The sequence below is a fragment of the Ruditapes philippinarum genome, unplaced genomic scaffold, assembly GCF_026571515.1.
Source record: "Ruditapes philippinarum isolate M1 unplaced genomic scaffold, ASM2657151v2 ctg4810_1_1_1_1, whole genome shotgun sequence".
In the NCBI taxonomy this organism is placed as follows: domain Eukaryota; kingdom Metazoa; phylum Mollusca; class Bivalvia; order Venerida; family Veneridae; genus Ruditapes; species Ruditapes philippinarum.
This window is the reverse complement of record NW_026858822.1, coordinates 246450-271486: the sequence shown is the minus strand read 5'-3', so window position 1 is coordinate 271486 and position 25037 is coordinate 246450. Positions and strand designations below refer to the sequence as shown.

At 32.1% G+C, this 25037-nt stretch overlaps 2 protein-coding genes across 3 annotated transcripts; one reads left to right on the top strand and one right to left on the bottom strand.

Moving 5' to 3' along the window:
* Window positions 1–1708: 1708 nt before the first annotated feature.
* On the bottom strand, window positions 1709–3722 carry LOC132754385 (uncharacterized). The gene is made up of 2 exons (XM_060745001.1): window positions 3003–3722; window positions 1709–2795 (listed from the first exon to the last, which is right to left on the bottom strand). Exons 1-2 carry the CDS (start codon window positions 3341–3343, stop codon window positions 1709–1711), a joined length of 1428 nt encoding a protein of 475 aa, XP_060600984.1. The 5' UTR covers window positions 3344–3722.
* Window positions 3723–5647: 1925 nt separating this feature from the next.
* LOC132754383 (solute carrier family 2, facilitated glucose transporter member 3-like) lies at window positions 5648–23721 on the top strand. Of its 2 annotated transcripts, none has more exons than XM_060744999.1 (3): window positions 5648–5906; window positions 8779–8906; window positions 22939–23721. In XM_060744999.1, the coding sequence occupies exons 1-3, from the start codon at window positions 5744–5746 to the stop codon at window positions 23110–23112; spliced, it is 465 nt and encodes a 154-aa protein (XP_060600982.1). In that variant the 5' UTR covers window positions 5648–5743; the 3' UTR covers window positions 23113–23721. The 2 variants fall into 2 exon arrangements, with proteins under 2 accessions (XP_060600982.1, XP_060600981.1); XM_060744998.1 differs by lacking the exon at window positions 22939–23721 and adding an exon at window positions 9820–11913 and having other exon boundaries at window positions 5671–5906.
* Window positions 23722–25037: the final 1316 nt, after the last annotated feature.

The window sequence follows — 25037 nt, the reverse complement described above, 5'->3', positions numbered from 1 at the left end:
TAGATATTCAGCATGAAACATCTTCTAATGCGTGTCTATCAAAAACCCAAATTAACAAGAATTTTTTACTCAGGTGAGCTATTTAGGGTCAACTTGGCCGTCTTGTTATGATAATTTATAGAAATGTTCACCACCATTTAATGTATTGCTTCATACATGATCCAGTTCAAAGGTCAAGATCACACACACAGCTAATTAATATGCATATCTATAAGACCTACATGTTCATCAAAAGCTTTTGACGGGCGTATTTCTTATTGCCCTTGTTCTTCTTTGTATAATCTACTCCTTTACTAACACAGTAGAAAATAAATCATTCAGCATGGCCACGTGTCACAGTCTAGAGGTTCAGAAAGTCCCCGGATCTAGTAGGCCAGGGATCATATATAAATGTTTGTTAATGTGCAGGCCCTAATCATATTTCAAGCTAAAGTTTTAATTGATATATTGGTCATTTAATATATTATATGAATCATCAAGTATAACTTTTAGAATGACAAACTATTACAAATTACAAAAAAGTAATTTATTTATTTCCCTCTATGTTTGATATGATTCTGATTCCATGTGTTCCGGACTACAGGTCGCGATAGTGTCCTGTACCATTACGTAGCACTCTAAGGAAAAATGGATGAAAGAATTCCGAAGGTATATTAGGGGGAAAGCAAACTATATGTTTTCAGAGCAAAAATATTAAACTATGAACATTTTGATCAAGTGTCACTGCGATTTCTTACAACTAGGTATTTTGTAATATTTGTAAGACAGTAGTTGGGCGTCCGTGGCCGAGTGGTTAAGGTCGTTGACTTCAAACCACTTGCCTTAACCGCTGTTGGTTCGAATCCCGAAAGGGACTTTGGATTCTTTCATGTTAGGAAGCTATCCAGCTGTCTTACGGAACGTCGGTGGTTCTACTCAGGTGCCCATTCGTGCCTGAAATAATACACAGAAGGGCACCTGAGGTCTTCCTCCACCAGGAAAGCTCGAACGTCGCGATACGACCCATACTGTGTCAATGTGACGTAAAACACAAAACAAACAAACAAAGACAGTAGTTTTTGTGTTATTTTCTGGAGGTGTGCTGCTTTAAAGCCATCATTTATTCACTTTTATCGTAGATATTTGTGTTTTTTTTGTTGTTGTTTTATTTGTATGAATCGAACTTTATGCATTCTGGGGTTGACGTAATGACTAAAGAGGATTTAAGAATAGAATTTTATTTCATTCATGCACAGAGGTATGAAAAGCCATAAAATGAACATGAATATTACACTAGTGTAACCACAAGGTAACATGATATTGTTTTATTCAAACATCAAAATAGGCTAAATATTAGCATTGCACTATATGTATATGTGCATCAATAAAAAGAAATACTCTTTTTTCACTGTGTACTGTTTTTATTTTTGGCATGTAGTGAATAAAAACTTATCATTTTGTATTTATCTCTAAATTTATAGAACTCGTTAAACTAAACAACTCTTTGCTTGCCAAATACTCATATGATATAGTTTTTTTCATATTGTTCAAACAGCTTAGTAGTTGATTTTTGTAATACAACAAATAATAATTAAACCAGATGCATTCAAAAATGGGAATTTCAAAAGAAATGATCACCTATAATAAATAAAACATGCTATACTCTTTGCATACATTTTGAGAGAAAGGCATATATTTAAAAACATGTTTATTTTTCTTTTATAAATGATTAGATGTCAAACAATTTATGTCCTGATTGATCCTTACTGAACTTACGAATTTTCCTACCTGACAATGTATACATGTATACTGTTGAGGAACTATCTGAGATATATAAATTATTGTTTGCATATGCAAGACGGAAACAATCAAAATCAGTGTTAATCTTGTTTGTTGTTTTCATATTTCTTTCTAGAGAAATGAAATGAACTTTCTTTTTTGATGGAACAGTTACTGCTACTTGTGTGTTATTGATCATACACACTTGATATGGCCAATCGGGTAGATCACAATAGTCTGTGACAGTGTAGTTGTAACTGTGTAGCCGTTTAAGCTTATTGTTGCTGAAATCAGCTAGAATTATTGTACCATCTTCCATACAGCAGGCACTCATGATATCACAACTGTTATTATCAGACTTAACTTTTACATAATATGATTGATTTCCTTTAATCTGAAATAAATTGTCAGCAGTCTTTGTATGTTGCTCTGATAGTGTTCCTAGGGTCTTTTTTTGTTCTAACTGTGTAAGAAGAAATAAATTGTCAGCAGTCTTTGTAGATTGCTCTGATAGTGTTCCTAGGGTCTTCTTTTGTTCTAACTGTGTAAGAATTGTTCTGTCGGGTTGAAACTCTATGTTTTCTATTGTACTTTTTATTTTGGCATGCTTTATATATTTGTTGGCAACATTTACAGCATGTTCTCCCATCTTCACATTAACAAACACTTCAGAATGATTTGTGTTTGTAGATGTTAACTTATCATTAGCTGATCTAATTCTAGATTTAGTTGCTAGTAGCTGTTTTAAACTGTCTTCAATTCTGTCTTCAAGGCATTTGACTCTACTTTCTATCTCATCAATAGAACTTTTTTCCAGCTTGTCAAGTTGGTCATTGATTTCTTGTCTGAATTTTCTGATATCAGCCAGTATTTCTGCTTTCCTTTTTAACAGCCGTTGTTTATCCAGTTTAAATTTATCAACTTGTTTTTCAAGGGTCTTGGCTATTTCCTTAAGTTTTGTTTGAAGGTCTCTTGATTCAACTTGGTAAGTATTGTTTTGGATAAATTCTGGTATGTAGAATGTATCCTTACATAATCTGAAAAATAAGTTCAAACAGTTTATGAGGCTATGAGATGACGTAGGAGATGATAATTTATTTAGTGTTATATATTTAAGATAATCTAGGAATATTACATATTTAGTGTTATATATTTAAGATATTCTAAGAATATTATGTAAAGTACCTACTAAACATTCCATATACTTTCTTAAAAAATATCTTTGTTTAAATACTATAGTTTACCTGTGATCGACTGCCATACATGTAGAACAGCCAACATTATCATGGTTCTGACAGTACATATCAATGTGTTTATGACTATGTCTGTCACATCTCTCTGCTGGTGCCCTCGGCATAGCTTTGCTGGTTCCTGACTTAACTTGAGATTTATCCAATACCTTGTGACCAGCACATAAAGGCACTTTACTGTGAACTTTGACACATCTAACACAGAAATAATCGTGACAATGTACACAGTATTTTTTACCTTCAGTGTTCCTGCCATCATTTGTACACATTGAACATAATACGTCAAATATTTCATCCGAGAGCATATCCGTATCAATTTGTCGACCTGTAGCCATTTTGTCTTTTTCCCCCGATTTGTCCTTTGTTAGTCGATCTATTTACATTGTAAAATTGATAAGAATGTCTCTATTTCTTTCACAGTTATTTTAAATTTAAACATTGACACTATACTCTATAATTAAGATAACTGAAAGCCTTAAGAATCTTCTACATTCACACTCCTGGAAAAATATCAATTTCTACATATTTTTTTTTTTCATTGATATTTTCGAAATAATGTCTAAATGATTTGACCTACTTTGGGTTTAACTTAACAAAAGTTCCCTTATACCTCTTTGCACACAGTGTAACTTTATCTGGTGAAACATTGTCTAAAGTTTATTCATATTCAATACTAAATTGTTAAACTTTATATAGGTATATAAAGTGTTTATATTGGGCTGGTTTAACATTATTATTATATTGAAATCAATATACCACAGAAGAAAATATCTAACGGAAAAAATAAAACTTACTTTATTTCCACTCACAAAGCAAGTGGTGTACATATACATGTATATATAAGCCCTTTGTTGTTGTATTTAGGACACATTTAAAAATGAGCTGTTGCAATATCAAAATTATTTATTTGTCTGGCTTGTTTCCATTGAAAGTTCTAAATTCGACCTCAAATTATCAAATGGAAGACTTAATAAAAGGAAAGATACAAAATCACCGTCTTTAAAATTTCAGATTTGAGTCAATATTTAAGTCCCTTTTATTTTATATTTTAAAATTTATTACTTGGGTTTCCAAAAGCAGCTTCACCAAATACAAAAAATTTCCCTTTTTAAAAATTAGATAAGAATCTGTCACAAGACGCGTACGAGTACAATATAACAACTTTGACAGAATAAAGTACTAGGTTCCTAATTTTCCAACAGTAACCATTGCTTTGAATATTTCTCCTTAACTTTACTTTATTTACTGGTATAAATGGGCCTGAAAATTTAAAACAAGATTGGCCTGAAAATTTTTTAAAACCATTTTCAAAACATTTAAATTAAAAATTTCATAGCAGTTTTTTTTCAGACCTTTTTTTCATTTTGAATATAAACAGTACGCAGTAGTAAGCAATGTCATGGAAATATAATGTGTGCAACCGTTTCTGTGTGATTTGCAAACATATTGATTTAAAAGAATCCTAGATGTGGGCCTCAATTATTGCTCATAAGCTTTCAAACTGGAATTCTCTAAGTTTTACATATGTCTATATATTGCAAGTCCTCTGTTATGTAACTTTAAACAAGCCAAACTTCAGAACATATAAACCGCTGTACTATGTGTTGCGTTGGAAACAAACATCTCTTTGATTTCATAAAGTAACACATAAACTTTATAAGTAAAAATATACTGTACTGGTCGAAAATGATAAAGGGTAGTGGAAAACTGCTAGAGCCTGGTAGAAAACCAGTATGGATTTTATGTTCCGAGTTCTGAAAGATGTCAATTAGAAAAATTCATCTGTTTACTTAGGTTTGACCTTTAACGTGTAACCAACGCTGAACAGCCTTTGACTCTATATGCAAATGTTAAACATAGACTACATATGAATTGGATATTGCTGGAGTTAGTTTGGGATATTCTCATAATTAGTATTATACAAAATTTAAAAAAAAAAACCCGATCTTTGGCTAAAATTTCGTTCCAAATTTGCCTGTAAAAACCTGGAAAGAATGTTCGTGTATGTAAGTTGTGCAGACTGAAAATAAATATCAGGTATTAGTCCGAGTTGCATAATCTTTTCAGTCACTCAAGCTCAGCCAAAAGAATTATGGCCATTTATTTTCCTCCATGATGCATATAATGGTCTGATTCAGGCCACCCCGTGCATCAAAATTGTATCATCACAAAAAATCGACTGGCATACATATTTAGTATCATTCAGTGAATTATTGAATTTAAAGTTTATAGGTCACCTTTTTGTTGATAATAACATTTTAGGACATGAATGGTGGCAATGTCCGTACTCTCAACATAACATAACATAACATAACATAACATAACATAACATAACATAACATAACATAACATAACATAACATAACATAACATAACATACCATACCATACCATACCATACATGCATACAGACAGACAGACAGACATACCATACATACCATACCAACCATACCATACATACCATACCATACCATACCAAGTTACCAACCATACCATACCATACATACATATATACCATACCATACATATATACCATACCATACCAACCATACCATACATACCATACCATACCAAGTTACCAACCATACCATACCATACATACATACATACCATACCATACATATATACCATGTCATGCCCTGCCCTGCCATACCATACCATACCATACCATACATTATTTACATTTTAATTACCTTTTGGAAAAAAACACAGTCCATGAATTTTAGAATTCACAAAAATGTTCTTGTCCACGAAATTGAGTGAACTCACAGTAATGTATGTAGGTATATATTTGAAATATTTGTTTTATTGCCAGCAATATGATGCAGGACATGTATGGGTTGGTGTGATTTGTGTCCTAGCCGTGGTATTGTACATCATCTTCTTTGCTTCTGGCCCAGGTAGGTGGCAAGTAACTTTTATAGAAACAATATTTTAAAATATTAAGGTTTGACAACATTAAATATATATATTGAACTTTTCCTGCACTGTTTGAGTGTCCATTGCAATGTAGTTGTTTAATGAGAGTTGAATTCAATATGAATATATCTAAATCAGGGTTGCCATCATAATAAGAGTCTCATCAGATAGCATTAATGTGCAGGCATTGGTATTGAAGTGGTATAATATCCAATGCCTTCATTTGTTTATTACAGTGTTTCAGTAAATTTTGTTTGAAATCAAATTAAATCTTTCATTAGCTAGCTGAATTTGTATAACGGATTTACCCTGCTATGAATTTGGAACAGTTTACTTCAAGTTTAAGTGATTTCAATATCAAAATACAAAAATTGAGCGACTTGTCAGACTTCACAGACTTACTGGCTGTCCGGGCTCTATACTGGTGACAAAAACTAGTAATCAATTTTGGTAAGGTAGGATTTTAGGTCAAGTGTTACAAGCTGTATTGCTCAAGCTAAACTTATATGCTAGAAAATATTATTTGATGTAACACAATATTAAGTTGAAAATCTTGGTACGCACAAAATAAGCATTTGTTTTTGTGTAGCCTTGAAAAAGACATATAGATGTTACTTTTGTCGGCATCGTCTGCGTCCCCTTAAGCTTGTCGGGAGCATAAGTCAGTCATTATAAGTCAGATTGACTTCAAACTGGGTATGCATGCTTATTATAATAACCCGAAGTGCAGTGCACAAGAACCGGTACTCTGGACGTCTTAATTTTTGAGTTATTGCCCTTTGTTAATTTTCATACTTTTTTTGCCCGGGCCATTTCTCCGTAAGTATAAAAGCTATGGACTTGAAACTTCATAGGATGATAGATCTCATTAAGAAAAAGTGCAATGCACAAGAACTGGTACTCTGCATTTCTTATTTTTAGCTCACCTGTCACTTTGTGACAGGGTGAGCTTTTGTGATCACTTTTCGTCCGTGTGTGTCCGTCGTCCGTAAACTTTTACTTTAAATGACATCTCCTAATAAACCACCAAGCCAATTTCATCCAAACTTCACAGGAATGTTCCTTTGGTGGTCACCTTTGAAAATTTTTCAAAGAATTTAATTCCATGCAGAACTCTGGTTGCCATGGCAACCAAAAGAAAAAAACTTTAAATGTCTTCTTCTAAAAATACAAAGAGCTAGAGCTTAGATATTTGGCATAAAACATCTTGTAGTGAGTGTCTACCAAGTTTGTTCAAATAAAAGCCCTGGGGTCAAAATTGGCCCCGCCCCAGGGGGTCATTGATTTTCCCTTTATGTATATAGTGAAAACTTAAAAACTCTTCTTTTAAAGAACCCACCCAAAAAACTAGAGCTAAGATATTTAGCATGAAACATGTTCTAATGGATGTCTACCAAGTTTGTTCAAATAAGAGCCCTGGGGTCAAAATTGGCCCCACCCCGGGGGACATTAATTTTCCTTATATGTGTATAGTAAAAACTTAAAAATCTTCTTTTAAAGAACCCAAAGAGCTAGAGCTAAGATATTTAGCATGAAACATGTTCTAATGGATGTCTACCAAGTTTGTTCAAATAAGAGCCCTGGGGTCAAAATTGGCCCCACCCCGGGGGACATTAATTTTCCTTATATGTGTATAGCAAAAACTTAAAAATATTTATGGAAAAAACACGAATAGTTAGAGTTTAGATATTTAGCATGAAACATATTCTAGCAAATCTCTACAAATATTGTTCAAATAAAAGCCCTGGGGTCAAAACTGGCCCTGCCCCAGGGGTGTCATTGTCTTTAAATATATGTGTAAAGAAAAAAATTTAAAAATCTTCTTTTAAAAAACCCAACGAGCTAAACCTTAAATGTTTAGCATGAAACATCTTCTAATAAGTGTCTACTAAGTTTGTTCAAATAAAAGCCCTGGGGTTTAAACTGGCCCCGCTCCGGGGGGGGGGGGCCAATATACAGGTGCAGGTGAGCGACTTCAGGGCCATCATGGCCCTCTTGTTTAAGTTATTGCCCTTTGCTAATTTTCATACTTTATTTTTGTCCAGGCCATTTCTCCTAAAGTACAAAAGCTATGGACTTGAAACTTCATAGGATGATAGATCTTATTAAGTAAAAGTGCAGTGCAAATGAACCGGTACTCTGCATTTCTTATTTTTTGAGTTATTGCCCTTTGTTTATTTTCATACACTATTTTTGTCCAGGCCATTTCTCCTAAAGTATAAGAGCTATAGACATGAAACTTCATAGGATGATAGATCTCATTGAGAAAAAGTCTTGTGCACAAGAACCGGTACTCTGCATTTCTTAGTTTTTGAGTTATTGCCCTTTGTTAATTTTCATACTCTATTTTTGTCTAGGCCATTTCTCCTAAAGTATAAAAGCTATGGTCTTTAAACTTCATAGGATGATAGATCTCATTAAGAAAAATGCAGTGTACAAGAACTGGTACTCTGCACTTCTTTATTTTCTTCTTCATTTTTGTCCTGGCCATAACTTCTCCTAAACTCTATTGTTCACAAGGCGACACATCCGACTTGCGGAGTTCTAGTGTAATCCAGGGGTCACTGGTAAAGCCATGGGGCGAAGCGAAAAATTTCATGTCATTGATCTCAAACAATGAGTCTAATGGTCATTTGCCTTTCACTGCAGATTTAGAAATCATGTGAGATTTGTGGTTGGTGACTTTCAGAGAAATTGGTAATTACTAGTTTGTTATATAGGAAAGCTGGTGAAGTGGACTTACACAGTGTAGACAGTGTAGATATGACAAAAATATTGTTAAAATCGGCATAAGAACAAGACAAACAAAGTTACAGTGAATAGATTATGAAATTTTATATATATTTACTTCAGGGGCTATACCATGGTTTTTCACAGCTGAGTTATTTGCTCAAGGACCTAGACCTGCTGCAGTCAGTATAGGGGTACTGTTTAACTGGTCGGCTAATTTCTGTGTTGGTCTGTTTTACCCATTTCTACAGGTATGAAAAAATCAATTTATTTGTCTGTTAAATATTTATAATTTGTTCAAGAGAAATTGATGGCATGGAGCAAAATTAATCCATGTTTTTATAAAGGACAGATGTCAAAGTTATGACCCTTGCCACTTAATTAAGATGTGCATATGGTTAAGGAACTTGTCTTTGAAATTTGAAGGGAATTCTTTAAAGAATTTGTAGCAGAAAATGTTACCAGACAAAAACAATAATCTAAAATCTGGACATTGGAGTGTTTAAGGTATCTTCTTTTGCATTTTATGTTCACCTGTACAGTTGAATTTCATGATACTATCATAAATCTTATGTAGAACTTGGCAGAATTAATGTATATGAACTTGAATGTTTTAAAGTTTCAAACTTAAAATACTGTTGAATTTACTGTCTACTGTAGTCTCCTGCACAGACTAATTGGTTCTCTTGTTATACAACTCCAATATGAAAACCCCTTATGAAAATGTTCAAATTCAAAACAAGATAAAATAAAAAATGCTAATTCGGGTGTGCTTCATTGATGTATAGATAATTGTTAAACAATCACATGGCCATTCCTCCCATAGCGTCACCTTAGTGAAAAAAACTCAGTATATACATTTGTATGAAAATTTTCTGGAAAGCAAAAAAAATAAGGAAAAGTTTTGTATTCTACCATTTAACTGAGATAGCATGTAAAATATCTACATTTTCAGTCAAGAAATCAGTGTGATAATTTTTTGCACTATATTTTCTTGGTGCAAGAACTTTATTAGTGCATTGATCATGTTATTGCATTTATAGAAATAGTAAGATCTTTAAAATTTTAACAATGCACTATAATAGCATAATTACATAACTGTTTAAGTATATTGTAGAAACTCATATAATATTACTTTTTTCTAATTTTTTCTTTCTTTTTCAGGAATCTATAAATGCATACTCATTCATACCATTTGTTGTATTTCTGGCGATTTTCTGGATATTTACATTGTTTAAAGTACCGGAAACTAAAGGAAGAACGATTGAAGAGATTACCGCTCAGTTTCAAATAACTGTACCTTATAATCGTATACCATTAACCGAGGATACAGATTAGGATATACTGAATATTTACTGTAAAATTGTATACGAGGATACAGATTTGAATTAGTGGTGTTACGGTTAGAAAAAAATGCTGTATAAAATGCGACGTAAAAATCTAGTTAAATAATTAACCGACTGTACTAATAAAATCCTTAGATTTTCAATATAAACTTTGAATCTTTGTGACAAGATATGCCATTTTCTTAATATTTTGTTGTACTCAAAATGATTTAAATACATATCCGAATATGGAGTAACTATTTTCCACTAGGGTCGTACTGTATGCTATCAGATCGGAAAAAATACATTGTTGAGTACAACTAAAATACCAAAAAATTGTCATATCTTGTTATAAAGAAACAAAGATAATATTGAGTATCAATGCCCATTAGTCAAATTCTTACCTCGGTTACTGGTTATTGATTTGTCTAACCCCTTTATACCTAAAAACGACTGTACCTGTTTAAACGGATAAACGTATATAAAACCCCTAATTAGAATGCACTGAATTTTTACAGAGAAATGGCATACCATTTACTGATGTTACAGATTAGAATACGTTAAATCACCAGCTGATATTTGTCCTTGATTTGACTATGAATTTACATCATATTGACATGTCATTTTGTCTATGACTTTTTTTATTTATTTTTTTTGCGAGGGGGGTGTATGGGGAGATTTTGTCCCCCTAAATGTAATTATATATATTTTTTCATGTAAGAATTAGGAAAACATGATTTTTGGTATATAAATATTAGAACTTTGGAATTTGATAATTTGACTATCCTTCAATATAGAAAAGGATATAATGTGCCATATTGCAAGAAATATTCTTTAAAATCATGCTAAATACTTTAAATGGACTTGTTCATCTTTCTGTCTGGACAAAACCAGTCGTCAAATTTAGGGAAATTTTCAAAATACAACATGATAAAAAGAATCACTATGTACTGACTGAACAGTGCAATAAATGTTCAGATGGCATGGATTTGTGGGTTGATCTTGGTCTGCACTGATAGCATGGTTAGAATCATAATGAAATAATTACCTGAAATATGTTTATACAGTCATTTAACTTCTACAAATTTTGGGTAGTAAGGGTTTTTGGGTTGACTTCCCTTATTCGTTTTTTTTTTGCAATAATTTCAAAATCATAGCTTTTGCAAAAAATGACATACTTTAATTCATGTAGTATTTCATCAGTAGTTGACAACTTCAATATCCGGTTTATAGTCCAAATTATACGAATAAGAAATCAGACAACGATTTTCTTTAACCAGGGATGTATTGATCTAGTTATTGTTTCCTATATTTTTACTATGAAAAAGATTTGGAAAAGTATTATTACTCCACCTATTTTAGGCAGTATTTTATGAAAAAAAGAAATGAATGGAGGTCCACTCATTGAGATAGAAAATAAAACAACTTAAAAACATAAAATTGCAATTTCTACATAGATAAATTGGGACATCAAGTTTTTGTATGATTGTTATACAGTTTTAAGACAAAAATGATTGAATGTGTTAAGTTTTTGAGTCATGTTGTACCATATAAATAATTATTTTAAGTTTTGGGTCTAGACCTTAATCAAATGGCAGGCAAATATGGAAAAAATATTTCCAGTACCATATTGTCAAAAACCTCAGTGGTGTCCCTTTCATATTTCAGGCGGATAAATTTCTGTAATACTAGTGTTAATCTCAGTCATTTATATTTTCTCTTTGTATGTTTTTTTTCCACCAAAACATTATGTCATGACTTTTATATCAGTGTTGAACTTGTATGTTTATTATGTTTTTGTCTTGGTTTGACAAAGCTCATGTAATTTTTTTTGAGTTTGAACTACAAAGTATGTGATGTGAAAGGTTGAATTATAGTCCAACCTCTGCAGAGCAACCCCCTTTTATGAGCAATTACCTCTTTACAACAACAATTTTTAACCAGGTTTTCCGAAGGAAAAAACTGGTTATTAGATTGAGGTATGTCGGCGGGCGGATGGGCGGGCGGGCGTAAACAATTTCTTCTGTGCGCAACTCTTCCTACATTTCTCAACGGATTTTGACCAAACTTTCACAGAACCTTTGTCATCAAGTGCCCTGGCGCATATTGTCAAGGTTTTGTGATTGGATGATATTTGACCTAATTATGGCCCTTTGTTTTTTTTCCTTATATAGAATATTTAGTGAACAATTTCTTCTGTGCGCAACTCCTCCTACATTTCTCAACAGATTTTAACCAAACTTTCACAGAAGCTGTGTCATCAAGTGCCCTGGGGCATATATTAAGGGTTTTTTGATTGTATGTTTTGATTGTATAATATTTGACCTAATTATGGCCCTTTGTTTTTTTTCCTTATACAGAATATATAGTGAACAATTTCTTCTGTGCGCAACTCCTCCTACATTTCTCAATGGATTTTGACCAAACTTTCACAGAAGCTTTGTTATCAAGTGCCCTGGCGCATATTGTCGGGGTTTTGTGATTGGATAATATTTTACCTAATTATGGCCCTTTGTTTTTTTTTCCTTATACAGAATAAATATATAGTGAACAAATTCTTCTGTGCTGAACTCCTCCTAAATTTCTCAACGGATTTTGTTCAAACTTTCACAGAAGCTTTGTCATCAAGTGCCCTGGCGCATATTTTCGGGGTTTTGTGATTGTGGAGAATTTTTACCTAATTATGGCCCTTTGTTTTTTTTAGTGAACACTTCTTCTGTGCGCAATTCCTCCAACATTATTCATGATTTACATTGCTCATAGTTACATTGTTTGTTGCTTGTATTTGTATTTCAACTACAACATATTTATCTACAATGGTGATAATTGAAAACCTGGTTTCATGGCATTGCCATGTTTCTTGTTATTCCTCCTGAAGTAAGACTTTTCAATAAAATTTAATAACCTTTCTATACCAAAAGCTTTCAACAAAAACCAAAACCTGTGTCTCTCAAAGGGTGTCTCTCTGCAGAGGTTGTACTATACATGTTTAATTTCATTGGAATTTTAAGCTCTCAAATTTCTTTTAAGATTTGAACCTACAGTAAACTTTGCATAACACTATTCAGGGGACCACATAGCCTGGTTTCCAGTCTGTCAATTTCTATCTGCTTCTGTTCGGCAAATCGCCATTATCAAAAACACAAACAAGCATGAAATAGCGCGTGTGTTATGAATAAGCAAAAAATATCAACCCCTGAATTCCAGGCTTGGGACCTCCAATTTTATATTGTTATATTGATTTTGAACATCGTTATATCCCACCAGAGGCAATCAATTTGAAAACGAGTTGGGACCCCTGCAACAGCATTATCGTTGCATGCAATATTGTTATAAGTGAAGTTTACTGTACATATTTCATTATTTTCCAAGGAAAAGACAAATAAGGTTGATACTTCTGATTGTGAAAATAAGGCTACTGTGGATATTGAATTCACGATACAATAGCATAATAGCATTTATCATAGCATACGAAAACTAGCCAAACAGCTTAGAAGGGACACCGAATTTGTTCCTGTGAAAAAGTTGTTCCGCTACACAAATATAGGTTATAGGGATCTACTCCCAAGCAGAATTGTGCCGGAAAATATGTAGGGTCTTTCTTTAGAAATTGGATGTCTTTGATTGTAATAATGTAAATTTGACTTGAAAAAAAACTACATATAATTTAAACGCAATTATTTTTCTTGCATTTTCTGTAAAATATGTAAAAAGTTAACAGATAATTCTATCATTTCACTAGAAGTGTATCAACCAATTGTAACCCAGACTTTCCTGATCCCATGGAAAATGACTGGTGCATAATTTATACTGAAATATACATCTGTAGAATATGTAAATAGTTCTAAAAAGCACTCTTTGTGCTGACCTTGGATTTCACTGCCTCTTCTATTGTCATATTATTTTTATGTTACTCTGATTGTTTGAACAGTTTGTTTTTGTTTTGTGTGCAATATTTTGCAGATATTATTTGAGTACTACATGTATGTACTATTTTGACTACATCACTGTGATACAGTTATATAAGATATACTTGCATATATTTATTAAAGTTTATTTACAAAATGGTGGAGTTTCAGTTTCATTCAGATGTCACTCCAGAATTTTTATTACTTTCTTGTATAAGGTTTGCATACTTTTATTCTTGCATAAATATCTTCAGAAACCAAAGCATGTGTGAATTACTGACCGAGGTTTATTATTGCCAAGTTTGAGCTCTTTTAAATTTTCAGTTAAACCATCTGGAACAATAATAACGGGTCAGTCATACTTGACATTGCCTGGACATAATACTTGATGGTTTTTTCACTTAATATCACATTTATAAATGAAGATTATCATTGCTTTGAAACTACATGTAGACGTTTTTGATATATGGTTTTCAGACACTTTGCAAAACCTGTGACTTACTAAGGGTGCCTGTGGTCGGGTGGTTAAGGTCATTTACTTCAAACCACTTTCCTCTCACCACAGAAGGTTCGAGCAGCGTCTTCAGATTCCACATGTGATAAAGCTATCCAGCTAGCTTTACAGAATGTTGATGGTTTTAATAAGGTGCCTGTTTGTACCTGATATGATGTACAGAGGGGCACCTGAGGTCTTTTTCCACTAGTAAAGCAGGAAAGTCACCATATGACCTATAATGTGTTGGTGCAATGTAAAGCCAACCAAAAAAAAAATACTCTAAATATTATTGCTGAATCATACTACTTCTTCATGGACTCCATAGCCCTGTTTGGTATGATCTGCTGTCTTAAGCATTGTACTACAATATTCCATTAAAGATGTAAGCAGCTTCTCCATAATAGACTGACCAGTCAATTAGTAAATGTGGCAGGATATATACCAGCACAAACATCTACCGAAATGGACAAGTGGCAGACAGACAGAATATCTTGTATATGAGAGATGACTGGTCATTTTAATAACCCATTTTAAAATGTTATGTAACATTTTCTTTTAAATTCATCCTTTCTACATTTAACAGACTGCTACGTTTAAAAGATTACTAGATCGCTAGTCAGTCAAAAATCTGTATAAGATAGCTTGAGGGGCGGGTGTATAATATATAAAACATTTAAACAAATGAGTTTAAGCAAAGAGGCTTTTATTTTATGTAAGTAAAGTAATTCAATAATATAAATAACACATGATAATTACATAACTATGTACAATATATCAATATACATGTATATAATGTATCAGAAAAAATAATATGGTCCCTATCTTGAGAAAAGCCACAGAATTGCACTAAGGTTAACAGTAAAAGATAACATTTACATATCACATAATTAATATAACAATAATTTTTACCTTCATATCTACTATCTCAAAAATTTATCTACTATCTCAAAAATTATAGAATGAAATCAGTTAAATATCATCTAATAATGCACTACTTCATATTATCTCAAACATCTTCTAATGCATTAACTAATTTCATTATCTCAATTTTTTTTCTCATTATACATGACTTTATATCATTTTAAATGTTCCTCTTATTGCACCAGTTACTATATTTACCTCAAAGATTATCTCCTAATACATCAGTTACTGTGATCTCAAATATTATTTCCTAAAGCACCAGTTCATTCATTATCTCCTATTCTTATCTCCTAGTGATATTACCTTTTAAAAGTATCTCCTAATGCGAAAGATAAAATCATTATCTCCTGATGACCAGTCAATATCAAAATATTATCTTCTAATGCACCAGTAAATATAATATTTCCTGTCCTTATTCATCAGTTAATATTAGTACCTCCTAATGCATCAGTTAACATTATAACCTCCTAATGCATCAGTAAATATTATTACTTCCTAATGCACTAGTTAATATTATTACCTCCTAATGCATCAGTTAATATAATTACCTCCTAATGCATCAGTTAATATTTTTACCTCCTAATGCATCAGAAAATATTATTACTTCCTAATGCACTATTTAATATTATTACCTCCTAATGCATCAGTTAATATAATTACCTTCTCATGCATCAGTTAATATTTTTACATTACATGTACATAATTTCAGTTGAAATTGGTAAAAATGTTATGCAAAAAATGAATAATTCAACAAAAAAAGAATTTATTATGTACTGAAAACTGTATTTTAATTTCAGGAATGTTAAACATTAAACTTAAAAAATTATATAAATGCAAGAAAAAAACAACCTGTCTATGGATTCAACTAAGTGAAAATGTTAACAAACATAAATAGAATCAAAGACATCATCTACAGAAACATGTACATGAAAACAAATTGACTTTTATACATACCATGTGGAATAGTTCACTAACAAATATTTAACAAAATATAACCTACAAAAAATACATTAAAAAAACTGTGAAAAAAAAAACAACACTTTGTTTCATTCGAACAAATATTTCTTTAACGCACATTTCACTTGAAACCAATATTCATAAAAAAACACATACATGGAGTATATCTGACTTTCATGAGTATAAGTTTCGAACTTAAAAGAATGCATCACGTTTTTGAAATAAGGAACATTGATATTCAACAAACTATATCAAAATACTTATTTCATTTTTATCACATACTCAAAAATAAGGAGTGTTCAAAGTGAAAAAGAACCATATTTCAATGATGCGCCTATAGTGTAACCCTAAAATTTAGAGCGTCATTACACTATGTTTGTATAATGCAAATGATGTCACATCAAACTATATGCAAGGCCATCCAATACCGTTTTTATGTCGCAAAAATTGGCACGGGTATGTGATAAAAATGAATATTTCATTTTATTGGTTCTATCACTAAAACTATAGTTCATTTGACAAATACAAATGTACATATATTTATATAGAAGCTTGCATGATATAATATATTCAACTCGTTAAATATATTCAATTATGGTACATTTTTATAAATAAAGAACACAAATGTATAATTTTTTATCACAAAAATAACAATACATGTACAAATATTTCAGGTATGACAGACTGATTGACTTCACAATAGAACCCTTAACCTGCTGGAACCCAGACTTATACCCTTGGGAACGAGTATAGAGCCAGGCCAGCCTATACATACAGTGCAGTCCGACCAGGCTCTATACTGTTGGTAGCTCATATTTTTGTATTTTTAATATTGAAATCCCTAAAACCATGAATGGACTGTTCCAAATATAAAGCAGGGCAAATCCATTGCACAAGTTCGGGAGGTTAAAGGGTGAAGAATGTGTATCCAATACAAGAAAGCACTACAATATTGCACATTTCAAACAAATTGCCTCTTTTACAAAGCTTTACAAGTTATGACACAAACTTTACATTATGAACTAAATTACTGTAACATATTCAAAACAGTGATTTTTTTTACTTGACATAAACCCTGTTTGTAAACAAAGGAAATAAATCCTACAAAAATATTTATTACTGGTAACTAACATGAATGACCCATATTGATATGTGACATTTCAAGCCATGTGAAAACTCTAATGCAGTAAATAATGTCTTTTCTGTACATTTTCAGTTCCATTAGAGCTGCATGCCTCCAGATGAGTCAAACTATTTCAAGAAAACCAAACTTGGTAAAAATGTACTAAGTAAAACGATTCAAGATTCAACTAATAATTTACATGTTTTGTGCCATTAATGACTGGTTTTGCAGTACAAAAAAGTATTAATCACCATATTTCTATGGCATGCTTAATGCAGTAAGCTCTTTTTTTGCATATTTTGAACCTCTTTTTGATTGTAAGTGCCGTATGCACTGTGTAAATTACTTTCATAGTCCAGTTTATAATATTTACAGTTTTCATGAAAAACTAGCATGAATCTGGAGGTGTGCTGCTTTATGGTTACATCCTTAAAAAAACAATCAAGTACTAAATTTTCAAGTTTTTATCAGTTTACAGTATTATATTGAAGTAAAAGTGAAGAGCTGACTTAAAGAAGTGTGATATATTTACAGCATATTTGAAATTCAGTAAACAAAAAAATAAAATGTGTATAAATTTTTGAAATTATGATTTTTATGCTTACTAAGAAAAACCTAATAATTCTATTCTGGTTACTGTTAAGACTTTGGCTTACAATTTATAATGAGTGAGACTAAAATAAGTGTTGGAGCACCACACAATACTGTATTCCTGTATATTAAACTGGATAATGTGCTTGAATGATTGAATGCTAAAATATCACATTTGCATTTTCACTTGCCGAAACGCACTTTGAGACGTCTAATTCATCTTCTCACCCTGATTTATATATAAAAATGAATTAAACAAATGTAAGAATAAGTGAAAAGAGCAATATTTTTCTATTTTGTGATCATGATTTCTGCATTTAGAGGTACTGATCCAACACTGAAGGGAGTTCAATTCTTTGATAATAGACACATTTGACCCTTTGAATTGATGCAGAAATATTTATTATCATTGTGCGTACCTATGTAATAAAAAAATGCAGGCTACAGAAGACATTTTAAAACGCTGCTCAGTAAACTCTATTCAGCATTGGTTAATTTAACTGTAAATGTGGTTTATATGGTAAATTAAGTCACAATGTACAGCACTTTTGGAAATTATTTCTGTAACAACATATATACGAGATCAGTCTAACAATAGATCATAGAGTAGTTGATGTAACCGGATGTAAACCATGTTCAAAAACCGTTTGCTGTAGACTGCCGGACAGCTCGTCAAGTTTGATGGGTCAGGTGAGCGATCTTGGGCCATCTTGGCCCTCTTGTTTTTGTAAGGCGTCTGTCCATCGTCTGTCCGTCGTAATTTTATACTCTAAACGACATCTCGTCATAAACTGCTAAGCCAATTTCATCCAAACTTCACAGGAATGTTCCTTTAGTGGTCAGCTTTAAAAATTGTTCGAATATTTCAATTCCATGCAAAACTCTGCAAAAGAAACAACTTAAAATATCTTCTTTTAAGAAACGCAAAGAGCTAGAGCTTAGATAAAGTTGGCATAAAACATCTTCTAGTGAGTGTCAACTAAGTTTGTTCAAATAAAAGCCCTGGGGTCAAAATTTTAGATAATATGGTGTCGGGGTCATTGATTTTCTTTATATGTATAAACATGTAGTAAAAACTTAACAAAGGTTTCTTTTAAAAATCCCAAAGAGCAAGAGCTTAGATATTAAGCATAAAACATCTTCTAGTGAATGTTTTCAAAGTTTGTTCAAATAAAAGCCCGGAATCAAATCAGCCGGCCCTTGGGTTCATTGATTTTCCTTACATGTATGAAGTAAAAACTTTAAATATAAATCTTCTTTTTAAAAACCCAATGAGCTAGAGCTTAGATATAAAGCATGAAACATCTTCTAATGTGTGTCTATCAAAAACCCAAATTAACAAAAATTCTGACTCAGGTGAGCTATTTAGGGCCATCTTTGCCCTCTTGTTATGATACTTTATAGAAATGTTCACCACTATTAAATGTATTGCTTCATACATGATCCAGTTCAAAGGTCAAGATCACACACAGAGCTAAATACTATGCATATCTATGATACCTACATTTTCATCAAAAGCTTTAGATGGGCGTATTTTGCAACAATATTGCCCTTGTTCTTCTTTGTATAATCTACTCCTTTACTAACACAGCAGAAGATAATTTATTCAGCATAGTCAAGTGTCACAGTCTAGAGATTCAGAAAAATCCTGGGTCCAGTACGCCCAGGGTCATATATAAATGTTTGTTAATGTGCTGGCCCTAATCATATTTCAAGCTAAAGTTTTAATTGATATACTAGTATTGGACATTCAATATATTATAATCAAGTAAAACTTTTAGAATCACAAACTAATCCAAAAAAAAAAAATTGTTTCCCTCTATGTTTGATATGAATCTGATTCCATGTGTTCCGGATCACAGGTCCAGATATTGTCCTGTACCATCACATAGCACTCTAAGTTAAAATGGATGAAAGAATTCCGAAGAAATATCACATTGGGAGGAAAGCGACCTATATGTTTTCAGAGCAAAAATGTTAAACAATGAACATCTTGAAGTGTCACTGCGATTTATTTCAACTAGGTATTTTGAAATAGTAGTAAGACAGTAGTGTTCTGTTATCTTCTGGAGGCGTGCTGCTTTAAAGCTATCATTTATTCATTATTATCTTAGATATTTGGTTTTTTTGTATGAATCCAACTTTATGCATTCTTGGGTTGAGGTTATGACTAAAGAGGATTTAAGAATTTTATTTCATTCATGCACAGAGGTATATAAAAAGCCTTTAAATGAAAATGAATATTACACTAATGTAACCACAATGTAACATGACAACAGTATTATTCAAACATCAAAATAGGCAAAATATTAGCACTGCACTACATGTGCATCAAGGAAAAGGAAGACTATTTTTACTGTTTACCATTTTTATTTTTGGCATGTAGTGAATAATAAATTATCATTTTGTATTTATCTCTAAATTTATAGAACTCGTTAAACTAAACAACTCTATGCTTGCCAAATACTCACATGGTATTATTTTTTTTTTCATATTGTTCAAACAGGTTAGTAGTTTTTTTCTAATATAACAAAGAAACAATTAAACCACATGCATTCAAAAATGGGAAAGCCAAAAGTAATTATCACCTAATATAAATAAAACATGTTATACTCTTTGCATACATTTTGAGAGAAAGGCATATAAATATTTAAAAACATTTATCTTTTTCTTTTGTGAATCATTTGTTTTACTGATTAGATGTCAAACACTTCAATGTTGTCATCTTTATCTCTACTTATACACATCTTTGTCATATGTTGATTACAACAGACTGACTGTATTCCCCCTTTTCTACTATCAGCAATTATAACCTTTCCAATAAACGCACCATCACATGTTAACTGTAAAACATTTTTGGAGTCATATCCAGATACCAGCACACTACCTGCTTCAGTGAGATAACAATATCTACCCCCACTTAATTGCTCATAATGAAATGATGAAATAACCTGACCAGTGTTGTCAAGGACTATCATTCCATCATCATCGTCAATAACATAAATCCTAGTAGGATCCTTACTGACAGCTATACTGTATATGTCAGAGAACAACGTATGTCCTGATTGATCCTTACTGAACTGATTAAGTTTCCTACCTGACAATGTATACATATATACTGATGTGGAATTATCTGAGATATATAAATTATTGTTTGCATATGCAAGACCATAGCATTTAAAATCAGTGTTAATCTTTTTTGTTGTTTTCATTTTTCTGTGTAGAGAAATGAAATGAACTTCCTGTTTTGATGGAACAGTTACTGCTACTTGTTTGTTACTGATCATACACACTTGCCATGGTCCTCCAGGTTGATCACAGTCGTCTGTGACAGTATAGTTATAACTGTGTACCGTTTAAGCTTGTTGCTTAAAATCTATGTAAGCATTAAAATGTAAGGAAATTGTATTGTACTTTTTTATAGCAATGCCAAAATGTAAAAACTTTCTTTGTTATAAAAATTTAACTCAAATTGGACTGGGCAATCTAGGAAAGCTGGTTAAGTGGACTTACACTGTGGAGATATGACCAAAAACTGTTAAAATCGGCATAATCAACAAAGTTACAGTGAATGGATTATAAAATTTTAATATATTTACTTCAGGGGCTATACCATGGTTTTTCAAAGCTGAGTAATTTGCTCAAGGACCCAGACCTGCGGCAGTCAGTATAGGGGTACTGTTCAATTGGTCAGCTAATTTCTGTGTTTGTCTATTTTACCCATTTCTACAGGTATGATAAAATCAGTTTATTTGTCTATTAAAAATAAATAATCTGTCCAAATAAGTATGATGGCTTGAAGCAAAATTAATACATATTTTTATAGTTCAGATGCCAAAGTTATGACCCTTGTCACTTAAGATGTGCATATGGTTAAGGAACATGGATTTGAAATTTTAAGTGAACTTTTTAAGAATTTGTGTGGGTAAATGTTACAACACCATGTCAATAATCCAAAATCTGGACATTATCTCTAGAGTGTTTATTAGGTATCTCCTTTTGTATTTTATGTTCACATGTACAGTTGAATTTCATGATACTATCTTGATGTATTTGAACTTGAATGTTTTAAAGTTCAAACTTAAAATATTGTTGAATTTACTGTCTGGTCCCCTGAACAGACTATCTGGTTCTTTTGTTATACAACTCTGATATGAAAACCCTTATGAAAACTTCTAATTCAAAACAAGATAAAATAAAAAACGTTAATTCAGATGTGCTTCATTGATGTATAGATTATTTTATAAACAGTAACTGGGCCATTACTCCCATAGCTTCACTCAATTTGTACATTTTTTTAAAAGTTTTCTGGAAAGCAAAAAAAAATATAAAAAAAATAAAGAAAAGTTTTGTATTCTACCATTTAACTGAGATAGCATGTAGGTGTTCTTCATTTTCAGTCAAGAAATCAATGTGATAATTTTTTGCAATATATTTTCTTGTTGCTAGAACTTGTCATTTTATTGCATTCAAAGTGATAAGTAAAAGAAAGAGCACCGAAACACGAGGCTATCTGATTTGTACGAGGGGGCGTAGCCCCCGAGTATAAATCAGATTGCCGAGTGTTTTGGTGTTCTTTCTCTTTTGTATCATTGTCAAACATAAAAGCACGTTCCCTGTATCACAATATGAAACCCCGGCAAAAATGAACCAATGAACGAGCATCTGAATATGATATTTCTGTCGCTTTCCCTTTCTCTGCCGTCACAATATGTAAACCCCAGCAAAAATGAGCCAATCAATGGGCATGCTCTGGAGTGCGGGTAACTAATACCCGCACTCCAGTTAACGCACTGTGCATGTATATGTATACGATTTAACCCTGACACATTTTCAACAGAAAGGTCTCCAAACTATGATACAATAATATCTTTAAACTTCTAAAAATGCACTATAAAAGTGTATATTGCAGAAACTCATATTATATTACTTTTTTTCTAATTTTTTGTTTCTTTTTTTCAGGAATTTATAAAAGCATACTCATTCATACCATTTGTTGTATTTCTGGCGATTTTCTGGATATTTACACTGTTTAAAGTACCGGAAACTAAAGGAAGAACCATTGAAGAGATTACCGCTCAATTTCAAATAACTGTACCTTATAATCGTATACCATTAACTGAGGATACAGATTAGGATATGTTGAATTTTTACAGAGAATTGGATACCATTTAACCGAGGATACAGATTAGAAAACATATAAAAAAATTAAATAATGGTCTACAGTATTAACCGAGGATACATATTAGAATATGTTAAATTTTTATGATGGTATACCATTAACCTGGGATACAGATTAGAATACAGTGAATTTTACAAAATATTGGTATACAATAATGGTATACGATTAAACGAGGATACAGATTAGAATATGTTAAATCTTTATGGAATAGTGATATACCATTAACCTAAGATACAGATTAGAATACATTGAATTTTTACACAATAATGCTTTACTGTTAACAGAGGATACACATTAGAATATGTTGAATATTTACAGACTAATGGTATACTATTAACTGAAGATACAGATTTGAATATGTAAATCTGTATTGTAAAGTTCTATACGAGGATACAGATTAGAATACATTGAATTTCTACAGAATATTGGTATACAATTAACGGAGGATACAGATAATAATACATTGAATTTTTATAGAGTAATTGTATACCATTAACCGAGGATACAATTTGTCCTGGATTTGACTGTGTATTTACAGCATATTAACATGTCATTTTATCTATGATTTTGTTATGGGGTGGGGATTTTGCAGGGGGGGGGGGGGGGGGGGGGGAGGGCTAGTCTTTCTACATGTAATTGTATATATTTATATGTAAGAATTATGAAAGCATGATTTTGTTTTTGGAATATCATGGTTTGACTATCCTTGAACAAATGTTCTTTTTTTTTTAAATCATGCTTAATACCTTAAATGGACTTGTACATCTTTCTGTCTTGACAAAACCATTCGTCATTTTTAGAGAAATTTCAAAATACAACATGATTAAGAAGTCACTATGAACTGACTGAACAGTGAACAGTGCAGTAAATGATCAGACGGCAGGGATTTGTGGGCACTAGCACTGCACTAGAATAATAATGAAATAATAACTTAAAATATGTTTTTTTGCAGTCATGTAACTTCCACAAACAAATGTTAGGGAGTAGAGGTTTTGAGGGTGATAGTAATGCTTAAGTAACATGACTCAAGCTATTTAGGCCAGAAATTTATGGTGGAAAAAAATAAAGGAGCTCCACTGAGGTCCAAAAGCCTAAGAACATAATTTTTGAAAAGTTAACTTAGATTGGGGCAAATAATATGGTAAAATCACGAAAAAGATTAAGAAATGTAATCATGATTAATTGAACATTAAAGTTTTATGTGATTATTGTCCTGATTTGAGACAAAAGTGATAACACATTTGAGCTGCGTCACGACAAAACCTACATAGTGCGTTTGCGACCAGCATGGATCCAGACCAGCCTGCGCATCCGCGCAGTCTGATCAGGATCCATGCTGTTTGCTGTCAGTTTCTCCACTTGCAATAGAGTTGGTAAGCGAACAGTATGGATCCTGATCAGCCTGCACGGATGCGCAGTCTGGTCTGGATCCATGCTGGTCGCAAACGCACTATGTTATTTTTGTCATGACGCGGCTCATTTAGTTTTTGTGATCATTTTGCTCAATATAAGTAATTATTCTGGGCATTTGCATATAAATTATTGGTCCAGTCCTTAAAAAAATGGCAGGCAAATATGGAAAAAATATTTCCAGTCCTGTATTGTCAAAACCCTCAGTGGTGTCCCTGTCATATTTTAGGCAGATACACTTCTATTATATAAATCTCAGTCATTTGTATTTTCTCTTTGTAAGTTTTCTATGTTTTTTTATTCACAATATCATTGTGACTTTTATGATAGTGTTAACTGGTATGTTAATTTTGTTTATGTCTTGGTTTGATATAAAGCTCATGTATTTTTTTTTAGTTTGAACTACAAAATGTGTGATATGAAAGTTTGAATTATAGTCCAACCTTCGCAGAGCAGCCCCCTTTTCTGA

Excerpts from the sequence above, each read along its gene's own strand:
- LOC132754385 (XM_060745001.1), bottom strand. The coding sequence starts at position 3,343 with ATGGCTACAGGTCGACAAATTGATACGGATATGCTCTCGGATGAAATA. Across the intron at positions 2,796-3,002 it reads TGTATGGCAGTCGATCACAG|ATTATGTAAGGATACATTCT; the intron begins GTAAACTATAGT and ends CTTATTTTTCAG.
- LOC132754383 (XM_060744999.1), top strand. The coding sequence starts at position 5,744 with ATGTTCTTGTCCACGAAATTGAGTGAACTCACAGTAATGTATGTAGGT. Across the intron at positions 5,907-8,778 it reads CTTCTTTGCTTCTGGCCCAG|GGGCTATACCATGGTTTTTC; the intron begins GTAGGTGGCAAG and ends TATTTACTTCAG. Across the intron at positions 8,907-22,938 it reads TGTTTTACCCATTTCTACAG|GAATTTATAAAAGCATACTC; the intron begins GTATGAAAAAAT and ends TCTTTTTTTCAG.